The sequence below is a fragment of the Caretta caretta genome, chromosome 7 (genome assembly GCF_965140235.1).
Source record: "Caretta caretta isolate rCarCar2 chromosome 7, rCarCar1.hap1, whole genome shotgun sequence".
NCBI lineage: Eukaryota > Metazoa > Chordata > Testudines > Cheloniidae > Caretta > Caretta caretta.
In genome coordinates, this window is record NC_134212.1 from 55,247,021 (window position 1) to 55,260,868 (window position 13,848).

The 13,848-nt window shown below is 49.0% G+C and overlaps 1 protein-coding gene across 2 annotated transcripts in view; it reads right to left on the reverse strand.

Moving 5' to 3' along the window:
• The window catches only part of PKD2L1 (polycystin 2 like 1, transient receptor potential cation channel), a 53,512-nt gene that overhangs the window by 17,490 nt on the left and 22,174 nt on the right, over positions 1–13,848 (reverse strand). The window contains exons 10-15 of one of the 2 annotated variants that reach the window (XM_075130701.1): positions 13,448–13,546; positions 12,277–12,398; positions 10,573–10,690; positions 10,200–10,336; positions 9,188–9,335; positions 8,389–8,515 (exon numbers count right to left, since the gene is read on the reverse strand). In XM_075130701.1, coding sequence (XP_074986802.1) covers positions 8,389–8,515; positions 9,188–9,335; positions 10,200–10,336; positions 10,573–10,690; positions 12,277–12,398; positions 13,448–13,546 — 751 coding nt within the window. Of the gene's footprint in view, positions 1–5,932; positions 8,516–9,187; positions 9,336–10,199; positions 10,337–10,572; positions 10,691–12,276; positions 12,399–13,447; positions 13,547–13,848 lie in introns of those variants that run through there. The other variant, XM_048859012.2, reaches the window with a different exon arrangement.

Genomic DNA, 13,848 nt, shown 5'->3' on the forward strand with positions numbered 1-13,848 from the left:
TTTTGCCCTGGAGACAGTATGCTCAGAGAGAGGAGGCATGCTTCCCCAAAGTCCTGACTGGCCTCGTAGGGAGTAGTTCCAGAGCATTGACCCGGTGACTCCATGATATGTAGGTCTACGTATTAGACCTATTCTGGGACAGTGTCTCTATTGCAAGAGACTGCCCAGCGTGCACCAGCAGTGAGGCTCCCCCACTAACAGCTGAAATCACCGAGAGCTGTGTTAAGTGGGGGGAACCCTGAAGATGTCTTGGCAAGTAGCCAGACGGACAACTGGTGGAGAGGTGCGGCAAGTGGCCAGCAGGGAGGCTGGCGGAGAGGGCCAGAGCAGAGCAGAGCCCCGCAGAGGCACGGCAATCGGCCATTGGAGCAACGAGTGAGTGCCTGAGCAGCGAAGCGTATAAAGTGCTTCCTTACCCCCCACCCCCACCCTCCACACAGCGTGGGAGGTGAACTCTGTGGATGAACCTCTGAACTCTGGGGCTGCACTGGCCAAGGACAGCAACTGTGAGTGGGGTACAGAGCAGGGACGGGCACGTTAAAGGGACTTTTGGGTTGCTGGATTTAAGAACCTGAGGGGAAAAGGACACTGCTTACTTGGGGGTGGGTCTTTTGCTCATGGTTTGTGTTTATGAGCCCTAGTGGTGGTGTTTTCCCAAATTAATGCTGAGTTACTTCCCTCCTTTTATTAAAAAAGTTTTTCCTACACTCAGACTCTGTGCTTGCGAGAGGGGAAGTATTGCCTCCTAGAGGCACCAGGGGGTGGTGTGTAATTGTCCCAGGTCACTCGGTGGGGTCTCGAGCCGGTTTTGTGTTGTACTGTTGAAAAGGAACTGCTAGATACTGAACGCGGCCCTTGTTGCTGCTGGCTCCACCTGGCAGAAGGATTACACTTGCCTATCACAACATGTGATGTACCTGTCCCAACAACAACAGCTATATGGGTGAAACCAGAGAATCACTAGGCTCTTGAATGAACTCTCACAGGAAAGTAAGACACCAAAACCCCACATCACCTGTGGGCGAATTCTTTTCACAAAGCGATCACTCCGTCTCTGACTGATCAGTCCTCATCCTCAAAGGGAACCTGCACAACACTTTCAAAAGATGCTTCTGGGAGCTTAAACTCATAACTCTGCTAGGCACTAAAAATCGTGCACTCAGGCTTGGATTTTTCACTCCCTGAGCGACATAGTTATATTGACCTTAACACCCCCACCCCGCCGTGTTAGGGTGACCAGATAGTTAGTATGAAAAATCAGGATGGGGTGGAGGGTAATAGGCACCTATATAAGACAAAGCCCTAAATATCGGGACATCTGGTCACCCTACCCCGTCTAGACAGCACTAGGTCGGCAGGAAAACTTCTGCTGCCAACATAGCTGCTGCCTCTTCCAGAGATGCTGTTATTAAGCCAATGGGAGAACTATCTCCCATCAGCTTAGAGTGTCATCACCAGACACACTACAGCATCACAACTGCACGATGTAAATTTGTAGTGTAGTCCTGCCCAGAATAGACACACTAGATTCATGGCTTATTACAACAATCTGTAACCTACTAAGGCTACATCTACACTATGGACCTTACAGCACCACAACTGTGCCACTAAAGCCGCTGCAGCTTCAAGGTCTCCCGTGTAGCCGCTCTTTGCCAGCGGGAGAGAGCTCTCCTGCCTACATCAGTCAGGAGCGTGGTTTTTTCACACCCCTGACCGACAAAAGTTTTATGAACAAAAGTGCTAGTGTAGACAAAGCCTTAATTTCCTGGACTTGGAGACGAGCTCTGTGTAGCTCGAAAAGCTTGTGTCTCTCACCAACAGAAGACAGTCCAATAAAAAGTTATTACCCCACCCACCTTGTCTCGCACATTTTGGAGTCCTCCTTCCTTATTCTATCATTTCTCTGGGCATCACAAAATGGGGAAGAGATGGCCAGCCCTCTGTGGAGATAGAGGTGGTTAGGGACTTTTTAGAAAAGCTGGACGTGCACAAGTCCATGGGGCCGGACGAGTTGCATCCGAGAGTGCTGAAGGAACTGGCGGCTGTGATTGCAGAGCCATTGGCCATTATCTTTGAAAACTCGTGGCGAACCGGGGAAGTCCCGGATGACTGGAAAAAGGCTAATGTAGTGCCAATCTTTAAAAAAGGGAAGAAGGAGGATCCTGGGAACTACAGGCCAGTCAGCCTCACTTCAGTCCCTGGAAAAATCATGGAGCAGGTCCTCAAAGAATCAATCCTGAAGCACTTACATGAGAGGAAAGTGATCAGGAACAGCCAGCATGGATTCACCAAGGGAAGGTCATGCCTGACTAATCTAATCGCCTTCTATGATGAGATTACTGGTTCTGTGGATGAAGGGAAAGCAGTGGATGTATTGTTTCTTGACTTTAGCAAAGCTTTTGACACGGTCTCCCACAGTATTCTTGTCAGCAAGTTAAGGAAGTATGGGCTGGATGAATGCACTACAAGGTGGGTAGAAAGCTGGCTAGATTGTCGGGCTCAACGGGTAGTGATCAATGGCTCCATGTCTAGTTGGCAGCCGGTATCAAGTGGTGTGCCCCAAGGGTCGGTCCTGGGGCCGGTTTTGTTCAATATCTTCATAAATGATCTGGAGGATGGTGTGGATTGCACTCTCAGCAAATTTGCGGATGATACTAAACTGGGAGGAGTGGTAGATACGCTGGAGGGGAGGGATAGGATACAGAAGGACCTAGACAAATTGGAGGATTGGGCCAAAAGAAATCTGATGAGGTTCAATAAGGATAAGTGCAGGGTCCTGCACTTAGGACGGAAGAACCCAATGCACAGCTACAGACTAGGGACCGAATGTCTAGGCAGCAGTTCTGCGGAAAAGGACCTAGGGGTGACAGTGGACGAGAAGCTGGATATGAGTCAGCAGTGTGCCCTTGTTGCCAAGAAGGCCAATGGCATTTTGGGATGTATAAGTAGGGGCATAGCGAGCAGATCGAGGGACGTGATCGTTCCCCTCTATTCGACATTGGTGAGGCCTCATCTGGAGTACTGTGTCCAGTTTTGGGCCCCACACTTCAAGAAGGATGTGGATAAATTGGAGAGAGTCCAGCGAAGGGCAACAAAAATGATTAGGGGTCTGGAACATATGAGTTATGAGGAGAGGCTGAGGGAGCTGGGATTGTTTAGCCTGCAGAAGAGAAGAATGAGGGGGGATTTGATAGCTGTTTTCAACTACCTGAAAGGGGGTTCCAAAGAGGATGGCTCTAGACTGTTCTCAATGGTATCAGATGACAGAACGAGGAGTAATGGTCTCAAGTTACAGTGGGGGAGGTTTAGATTGGATATTAGGAAAAACTTTTTCACTAAGAGGGTGGTGAAACACTGGAATGCGTTACCTAGGGAGGTGGTAGAATCTCCTTCCTTAGAGGTTTTTAAGGTCAGGCTTGACAAAGCCCTGGCTGGGATGATTTAACTGGGAATTGGTCCTGCTTTGAGCAGGGGGTTGGACTAGATGACCTTCTGGGGTCCCTTCCAACCCTTATATTCTATGATTCTATGATTCTATGATTCTAACTAACCACTAGGTGTCACCAGTACATACCCCAACACTACACACAATTACAATAATGCCTACCTCTTATCTAGCATTTTTTACCAGTAGATCCTGAACAGGTTAGTATCACTGGCCCCAATTTACCGATGAGTAAACTGAGGCAGTGGGCGGGGAAGTGACTTCTTCAAGGTCACTCAACAGTAGAGCTGTACAGGTAACTGATTATTCTGTTCCCTGGCTGAACTGAAAAATTGGGGGGGGGGGGGGAATTGTTTTGGTGCAAATTAAACATTTTGATTCATTTTTGAGCTTAATCTTTCTCTAAGTAAAATTCATATGTAATCTTGAATGGAACAAACCAAATGTTTCCTTTAGAAAATGTCCAAATGAAACATTGGGATTTTTTTTTGGTTTGGTTTTGGCAAACAATTTGGCAAATTCAGCACAATTTCACAAAATGCTCACCTCATTGACCTCAATCTGCATTTTTTGCTGAAAAAAGTTTCCAATGAAAAATTTCACTTATGCGAAACAATCTGTTCAAACCTTGCATTTAGCAGGGATACTTTGAGTTAGTTTTCCAGGCCTGAAGATGAGCTCTTGGAAGCTTATCTCTCTCACAAACAGAAGTTGGTCCAATCTTCTTCTTAGCATATGCACAAGGTGCCTCAGGTGGCTTGTGACCAGGATTCATCACCAAATTTGGCCTGTTGTTTGGATCATTAGCTTCCCTAGCCCGGGGCTGGGTACTAATGATGAATGCAACGTGAACGCTGATTCATGCCCCCATTAGTCTAATAAGAGATATTACCTCACCCACCTTGTCTCTCTAATACCCTGGGACCAACATGGCTACAACAACACTGAAAAATGTGTGTCATGCTAGTGTGGACTCTGGTGACTTTCCTCCTAGGGCTTTGCGCAGTCCCTAGCTTGGGAGACCTGCCAAGAACTGATCCAGAGACAGCCCATACTCTCTCTGAAGGAAGGAGAGAGATTCTGCATGAGGACATCTCATCAGAGCAGCCTTTATTTAAACCCTTCTTTGAACCACCTAACGTGATTTTCACAGGCTTGATGCATGGCCATCTCCTTAACAGTTAGGGACACAAACTACGTGCTGCAACTAGGAAGCCAGCTCTGTACATTCTGAGATATAAGACCACGCACAGCCTGTGCAGGAAAACCCTCCACTGCATGCTGGCCCTGCCACACTGGCAGTGTCGTCACCTCCTGCTATGACAGAAGGCCAAAAATACCACATTTGAAAATACAGCAGGAATGATTCTGCCATTCAGTGCAATTAATTTATGATATTTCTTAGCTGGTCAGCAGATACAGTCTACACATCAAACACAAATAGGTGCTAGGAAGGACACCGGAGTTCAGGGGATGCGCGATAGGTTTGATCCGCCATAGCCTAAGACACGATCATCTTTGAGAGATGTTTATCATACGTGTCACATACATGATTACATGTTCAGCAAAGGCACATACAAGAGACGATTGCATGGAGTCATACAGGGAACAGATAAAGCATCGGTGCAGACACTAGCTACAGGAAGTGCTTTACACCGTGGGTGAAATTCACACACCCAGAACTGCAGCACAAGGCCAGAGAAGCAGCCTTTCTGCTACAAGTTACAAGGGGGTGAAGGGAAAAAGGAATCCACCTTCCAGTCTACAGGTGGGGCACAGGGCATCCCTGCAGCCCCACTGGGGTCATGACTCCACTCCTGGGTTGAAATAGGAGCCATGATTCCCACACATATCCTGAGCCTGGGATTTGGGACCGGTGCCCTGTGTGATTTTGGACCCGCTGGCCATGCCATGATCCTGCCCCCAACCCCTTACTCTATGGTGGCTGATGTGGAGACAGCTCTACCACGGGGTGAGTGTAGAGTCCCTCTCCCCAACCCCCCAGTACAGTGGAGCCATGGCTGCTTTGCTGCATTGGTAGGTCTTCTCCATCCCTGCACTGCTGGGTGAATTTCCCCTGCAATGAATCCCCATCCTAATGCATCTGAATTAAATCATCCTGGAAGGTGAACGGAAAAGCATTCAAACACACACCAAGGAGAACAAGAAATGTATAAACCCAGAATGAGAAACAAACAACTTTACAGAACAAGACCTTGGAAAATCTTTTCCTCCCTCAAGTTCCTGCCAAGAGCTGAGTTCAGGATCCTCCATTTCCCCGGCTTGGGGCTGAGTCCTGCTCCCACAGAAGCCAATGACATAACACCCATTGGGGCAAGATCAAGGCCTCAAAATGGACAGCTTGACTTTAGGTGTTTGGGATATCTCCCCAGTTCTGGCAGCAAATGCTGCCCCATGTGCGCTTGAATTGTATGCAGGAAAATCAGTTCAGGGGCTAATCCAGGAGGCTGAACTCAGGAGATGAAAGGCACACGAAAAAGATCTTTTAAGAAAGAGAACCATTTTTGTTACAATTAAGCCTTCACGCCCACAGTCAGCTACTGATCTGAGCAATGAAACCCAGCTGTAAAACATGTATTCACAAAGGTCTGTAGGATCTGCTGCTGTGCACACACAACTCTGGCTGGACCTCTGTGGGCTTGCCAAGACTCTGTATTCTTGTTCTCAAAAGAGGCACGTGTATCATTGTGTGATTATAGTTTACAGAGGATCTCTGTTACATTTCTCATCCTGGGAAATTCTAATTCCCTTACATGGTCCCTTTGCACTTTAATAAGTGAAGAATAACTTCAGAGTGTGATAAATATTACAACCTGCAGTGAATGGGTAACCATGGTCTAACAACACCCAAATACATCAGAGACCATTTTTATACACAGATTGAAGAGGACAGTTGAGTTTAATACCGTTTACCTCTTTGTGGTGCATTTGTGATTATGATATTTCAAATCCCTTTATTCCTGTCCTGAACTTCTGTGTAGTACTGCTACTAAACAACTGCCATCTTCCACCCCAAAGGTGGCTGCATTTCAGCAGTGGGTGAAGTGATTTCTTTGTCCCGCACACAGGTAAAAAAATCTGTAGAGAACTTTGGGATGAAAGTTACTATATAAAATGTAAGTTAACATAACTGAAATCTAAAATCTCATACTGGCTAATTTCACTGAACAATCTCCTGCAGTGTTACTTATCAAAGATATTTAATTGCTGGTGTCACAGTTTACTGCTGTGACCAGAAACATACAAAATAATGAAATGGACAATCTGGAATGTAGAAACAGCTGGATTCTTAATTGGTGTAAATGAGCATACCCCACTGAGTTCACCGCCACTTCACACCAGCTGAGAATCTGGCCCAGCATCAATAGTTGGTGGCATCAGCTCCAGGGGGGTGTAAAATAGTCTCAAGTCAGGTGTAAAATGCTCAGAATAGGAGCATTTTTACACTGCACTGAGATGCTGTCAATGGTCCTGTCGTCGCCACATTTCCACTGGATGGCCATTCTCAGCCCAACTTCAGGCAAAATTGTTCCCATGGCAAAACCCAGGGGAAATGTCATCATTTCACAGCCAGATGGCTGGTGCCGTGAATCTGCAGTTTTGGGGAATGGTGGGAAATGGTGGGAATTCTAGGGTTAACAGGTGAGCTGGAAACCATGCTAATGGCCTAGCCATAGGTCTCCTTCAGTCGGTGCTTAAAGTGGTCTGAAAAAAGGGCGGGGGATGGGGGTCTGTCAGATTTTGGGAACAGCAGCTTTGGTAAGAAATTGCTTAAAGGTGCCCCGCAGTGACCCTGCTCGACTGTCTGCAACCCCTGCAATCCTCCCCCCATACCCACTTTCAACGCTGCCTTCAGCAACGGAGCCAATGCCCACCTGTGCCTCAGAGCGCCTCCTTACTTCAGCCGGACTCCTCTCAGCTCAACTCTGCTTACTGAGTGAGGGAGTGAAGGCATGGTTATCGCCATGAGGTGCAGAGGGACTGGGACAGAGGAAAAGTAGAAGCGATGAACAAGGTTAACCAGGCCCACTGTCGGGGGCGGTGTGGGGGAGCAAAGGGGGCAACTGTCCAGGGCCCTGGGCAATTTAAAAGGGCGCTGAGGCCCCTGACCACCGCCACTACTGCGGTAGTGGTGACCAGGAGCCCTGGACCCTTTTAAATTGGCCAGGCAGGCCACAAGGCTCCTAGGCATGTGTGGGGTGGTATCGGTGGCAGCGAAGGCAGCCAGGTGGACATGTCAAAGCCCTGGCCGTGCCAGAAGAGTGCACCCAGCAGCTCGCTGGGTAACAGCCAGTGCAAGCGCAGCACCGCCCAAATGTCAGGTGGACCTTTCTAGGGGGCCCAATGACTGTTCTGCCATGGGGCCTGCAATTGCTGTTGGTGGGCCTGAGGTTAATTAGCATGTTTCTCTTTGCAACTTAAGTAGACACATATATCCCACCTTGTTTACCAGCCCCCCACGACTGTAACCTGTAATGGACTCTGTGTGTGGGGGACTCTGTGTGTGGGGGAGATCTTGGGGAGACGGGGCGTGGGGGACAGGACAAGTTCAACCCATTTAGAGATATAGGAGCCAGCAGCACAGTCTGGATCCAGGTCTGAACACTTCCTTGAAGCTCAGAGGTGTTTGAACCTGGAGTTCTAGATCTATGGTGTTACACAACTTGGCAAATAAAAAACAATAACATCCATGATTCTGCACTGCATCAGCTGAGACAGACATCTTTGGTACAGTCTGTCTTCTTAGTGGCTAGTCTAACAACGGGGAATCAGCTGAGACTGACTTAGTGCCCTGGGATCCAAGGTGGGATGGGAGCATTCTGATGGGTGTCAGAAGTGCACGTTAGACTGAGGCCAGGTGTTCTTGGGCACCTGAGAGCCTGGTAACCCCGACTTGGGCAGGTTTGGGTAGATGCTGTTACCATTTTGGGGAGAGCTCCCATTGAGGTTGCTTCCCAGCATGTGCTTTGTCTCCCAGCCTTCTTGGTTTTCCTTCACCAGCGGGTCTAGGTTCCGCTGGAGCAGTTCTTCCTGGCTGGGCTGTTCCTCCTGTTATCGAGGGGAAGAAATGGACATTTGCACTGTCAACAATTTACCATGAACACTACCAAAGGCTCCAACTGTGGCGATGGAGAGAACCAGGGCCATGCGCTGCTTGGGCTGCGCGCTTTCATTGGGGTCTCCTCTCCAAGCCCTATATATTTTCCATGGGCCACCAAGGGCTTGCCCCGATTAGCCTCATCAGAGTCTTGTTTAAAGGTGTGCAATTCCTTTCTGCAAAATGCTGCTTGCAAGAATGTCTTGCAAATGCACATTTCCAAGGGAATGCTCAGGCAAATGTCTATTCACTGGAGCATTCCCATGTGTTCACATGGCCATTCTGAGAGTCCTTTGTGGGTTTGGCAGTGGATCTGAAAGTGCTCTGCAGGAGAGAGAGGTCTGTGCACAGGTGATAATTAATGGACCATGTGCCACTAGTGGATGTGGTCTGGGCATTAGGGTTGGGACCCTGCAGGCAAGAGGTTTGGTGTCACATCAACCCTTAACGCAAAGGGCTTGTTCTTTCAAAGTGCTGAGCACTCCTATAGGAGCAGGGCTTGGAAAACAAGCCGCTAATTGACCCAATGCATTGAGGCAGGGAGAGACCCTCAGGCCAGTCGGACGGGGACACGGCCTGCTTGCAGGGGAGCTGGCTGGGGTGTCTGTCCGAGGACGACTGACCTTGCTGATGTTGTCGAGCAGCTTGCCCACCAGGTCTTTCCTCTGCAGTTTGTTTCTCTCCAGCATCTCCAGCTTGCTCACCACTGAGTCGATCTTGGACACAATGCTGCCAATGGAGTGCTCCAGCTGCAGGACCCGTCGCAGGAGGCTGTGGAAAAGAGCATGAGCCCTTGTGAACCTTCCCCTATGACACAGGACAGGGTCAGCAGCAGAGAACATACAGAGCCCGGCCAGATCCCCCCACAGGTGTCAGCTGGCAGAGCTTCAGCCCAGTCAATGAAGCTCTGCTGATTTATACCAGCTGAGGCTCTGGGTCCATGGCTATGCTTTCAGTTGTGGTTAGTGATCATGCTTAAGACAAATTATGTCCCAGGCAGGTAACCATTGGCCAGGTAATGTGGATGGGGCCAAGCTATTACCCCACATGGTTAGGTGAGCCTCCCAGAGCCGCCTTGTCTTGCTCCAACCTCTGTCTCAGTATGGCCCTACATGCCTGGCTCAGGATCCTGCCTACTGTGGCAGAACCAGGATCTCCGGACTCCCCGTGCTGTGCGTTAAGCCCTAGACTGTGCTCCCTCTTTGGGAGAAACAGTTCTGCCCTGCCTACATCCTCACACCCGGAGAATAAGGGCCAGATCCTCAACTGGTGTAAATCAGGGTCACTCCTATACAAATCCTTCTGGTTCCACGGGCTGAGGGTGCCCATTCCACCCTCTAACCTGGGTCTGTAGCATGACCCCCCCCTTGCAGCAGCATCTGGAGAGATTAATGCAGACACATGCCAGGAAATTTCCCAGCAAGGCGTTCACAAAATAAGTGAACTCCATCACAAAAGGGGCCAGACGCGGCGTGGCCTTGCTGTGCGCGGTGGGGGAACAGCATGACCAGGGGATGCTGGAAAAAGATTTCACACCCGTGAGGCACAGGTGGATGTGGCTCCATGAGGGGGCAGGGCAGCAGGAAACCAAGCCCTTTGCTTTCAGACGCTGGACTAGCACCAGCAGTGACCCACATTTGGAATTCTTCCTCAGACACCCTGGTGGACTTATTGATGTGATTGTTCTTTGCATCCACAAGGGTCAAATTCTCATCCAGGTTGTTATCACCGTAGGATTTCCCCAAGTTTTCAATCTCTGCATTCAAAGCAACCTAGAAGACAAAGAGAGACACAGACACAGAAAGCTGGATTGTAGACTTACCAAGGTATATTTAATACATAACGACACAGGCTGTCAAAAAGTCATCTTCCCTTGCGGTGTATGCAGAATCCAGACACGGCACCCACTTATTTTATATGCCTGCCCCAGGATCAGACCCAAGGAATTTTGGAGATTGAACTGTGTCAAAAAAGGGTTCTCTTGTCAGCCCATACCCCCATCCTTTACCCTTTTCTCCTCTAGGTCATGCCTCATTCGCTTCTGTTCCTCTTCATCAAGGATCTGGTTACCATCTTTGTCAAATCTGGAAAAGGCCGCTGTGATCTCATGCTCGGCATGACCCAGCCTAAGACAGGAGACAAAGAGAATGGATCCAAGAAGATACAAGACAGAGCAGTTCAGTATGTTACTAGATTCTAAACCAGGAAGTGCCACTGAGGTACCTGCCTTGGGATAAGAGCAGCGCGTTGTGGTTAAATGCAGGTTAGAAGAACCAGAGCTGGGTGACATTTTATGGCAGGAACTTTTTTATATTTGGCAAAAAGCCACAGATTTGACAACACCCAAAACGTTTCGACAATTCATGTCTGTTTTGCCAAATTGTGGTGGGGAAAAAAGTCTGAAAAAGTTGCAGTGTTTTGTTTTGACATTTTCCAGATGAAACTTCTTGATTTTTTGGTGTCAAAATGACTGTTGTGAAGATTTTCAATTGTATAGGTTTTTTAAAAAAATGTAAAAATGTGAAATCCAAGCCAAATTTTCTTCAACCTTCTGATTTGCTCAAAAATTTGAAGCTTTGGGTCCACCCAAAACAATCCCCTGCTCCAGTTTTTCAGAACCACCTGTGAGCCGAAAAATCCATTATTTGCACAACTCAAATGAGAGCCACAACCCAAAGTCAGCTAAACAGGAATGAGAATGACAGGAAAATCCCATTTATTATACAGCTTTAAATGGAGGGGGAAAGGAAGGGTTTGCTGGTGAGAATTTAATGTTGGACTTTTCCAGTGCCCAAAAGTGGATAACTGCTTCACGGGTAGCAGGCTGAAGGTCTTAGAATCTAAATTAATCAATTAACCTAGACTGAAGGGAGATAGTGAGATAATAGCTAATGGGGGTAGCAGAGTGAACTCCAGACATGTGGGACAGATCAAGGCAACGCACTGTTCTTTCACCTAGTGTGGAAAGTCAGGGAAAGCCGAGGCTGGAGAAGCAAGGTGAGTGGGTGGGGGTAAAAGGTGGCTAGAAGGTTGGGCAGATCAGGTTGAGATGGTTCATATGGAGGACACTGAAAAGCAACATGGCAAGCTGGAATTTGCTGCCATGCTGGCTGAGGCGCAAGGGGAAGTGGTAGTGGATATGGGCTCATGTGAAAGCTGTTATGTACTTTCCTGTACATAAAAGATGCAATAGGTAGCTCTCTGCCTAGATTTCCTACACATTAAGGAAAACAACAAAGAAAGGACGAATGTAAAGAGCCCATGTGAAAGAGATGGTGCCACCCTTTATAACGTTCTGCATCTGAACTGACATACAATGAGGCAGCTGCCTTCCACCACCTCACCCCACTCCTGAGAGGCATACTCCTCCGCATGGAAAGGCACAGGACACAGACACAACCCAGTCATCTCTCAGATACAGAGCTGGCCCATGCACCACAGCACAGCCCTGCTCGCTTCTGGAGGTATCACTCTCCATTGCCTGGCATGTAGGGCTGGATCCGTGGCCAGTCTGAATTGGTGCAGCTCCAGTGACAGTAATGGAGCCATGCTGATTTACACTGGACAGGGATCTAGCCCTTAAATGACTAGGGTTTAGAAAGACCTCATGTCTGCGCATTGCAGCAGAAATGTAATGAACGTTGGGGGCCGCTCACAAAGAGCGAAGCAGAGTCATTCTGGGAAATTGGGGCCCTTGAACTGACTAACTTACTCTTTCAAACTGTTCTTAAAATCCTCAAACTCTAGCTCCTTTGTCCCATTCTGGAGAGCCTTCTGAACGTCCGAAATCCGCTCTTTCTTCAGCTTCAGCCTCATCAGCGTCTTGTGATAGCCCTGGGGTCAGAGATGCACATGGAGGTTTAATGGAGATGCAGGGCAGACAGAAGCAAAGCAGAGATAGCCATGAAACACTGCACAGGTGCCAGATGATACAGGTAACACTGGGATATGTTCTTCACTGACTGAGCCACCTTCCTTCTCAAGCCAGGAGCATAACTGCTTAACACAGAGCTCCAGCCAGGGCAGACTCCCCGCACCTCCTACAGCCTCAGCTAGGGGAGGCTTCCATCTGATTCGGCTGGGAGAGCTGCGGCTGCTGATGCGCAGTCATCCAAGTCAGAGTCTTGACTGCGATCACTCACAGGGTGCCTGCCCAGTGCAGACACCGCATAGGCAGAAAGGGGCACCACTTCATTGATTCCAATGGGGTGGGGGGGAGGGAGTTCTGTCCAGGTGGAATCTGAATAAGATCTCAGGATTTGCCCCCAGAGGAGAGTCCTGCTCACATCAGCTGTCTGGAGTCTGCCCCCTCCCCTGGATCTGATCAGAGGGCATCACCTCAAGGCTATCTGGAAGCACTTTGACTGCAGTTGGGCACTGGAGGGAAGGTGGTTTTGGAGCACACATGTCTGCCTTTGTCTGAGGAATAAGTTTCCCCTGGCCCCTTCCTACAGTTCCTGTTTCCTCTGCCAAGCTTCTCTTTCACTTGGGTGGAAGAAAACCACCTTTCCTTTGGAACGAAACAAATGTGCCTTAAATTTCAGGGTGTGGCCATGAGCATGCTACAGAGGAGAGAGATCAGCACTGGTGGCAGCTATTGCTTGGGAATTTGGGAGTCTGGAGGGAGAGAGAGGCTCAAGCCACAAAACGCAGACCCAGCTCTCAAAGACCCCAAAAGTTCAGGGATGTTGGGAGTTTGGCCAACAGGGCCAGCCATGTTTGGCTCCAGATGTGGAACTCCTCCTTCCCCCTGGGATGGATCTGGAGGCTTGGTGGAGGCCCCTCTCTGGTACATTTCATGTGAATTTGGGATCTGTGGATTCGCATTCGCTCTCTGGTGTGTTAGGACAAAGCGAGCTGGGGGTGATGGGGCTCTATACAACCTGCTTCAGGATGTCTGAGAGCTGCAGCTCATTCTTCTGGTTTGAAAGCTCCTCCTTGACTTCTGAGTAGGTGTCGTTGATGATGGCCAGGAACATGTTCTAGAGAAAGGAGAAACTAGCTGAAGCAGACTGAGCCATCTGGCCTGCCCGCACCAGCTCTATTCCTCCCTTATGGCCCCGGGGCGGTGGCAGCGTTTGGGGTGGGGAGGTCAGAAGGAGCAGTTTGTAAGTGACTTTCTGTAGTCAGACAGCAACACTGCTGCTCAGCACAGTATCTGTCAGCAGGGATCAGACAAACAGAGCCGTTCACACCCGGTGATGCTCCCACTGAAAACACAGGGCCCGGGGCGAGGGAACGGTGACCATAGACCAGCACAGTGCTCTCTAGGGAGGAAGGGGGG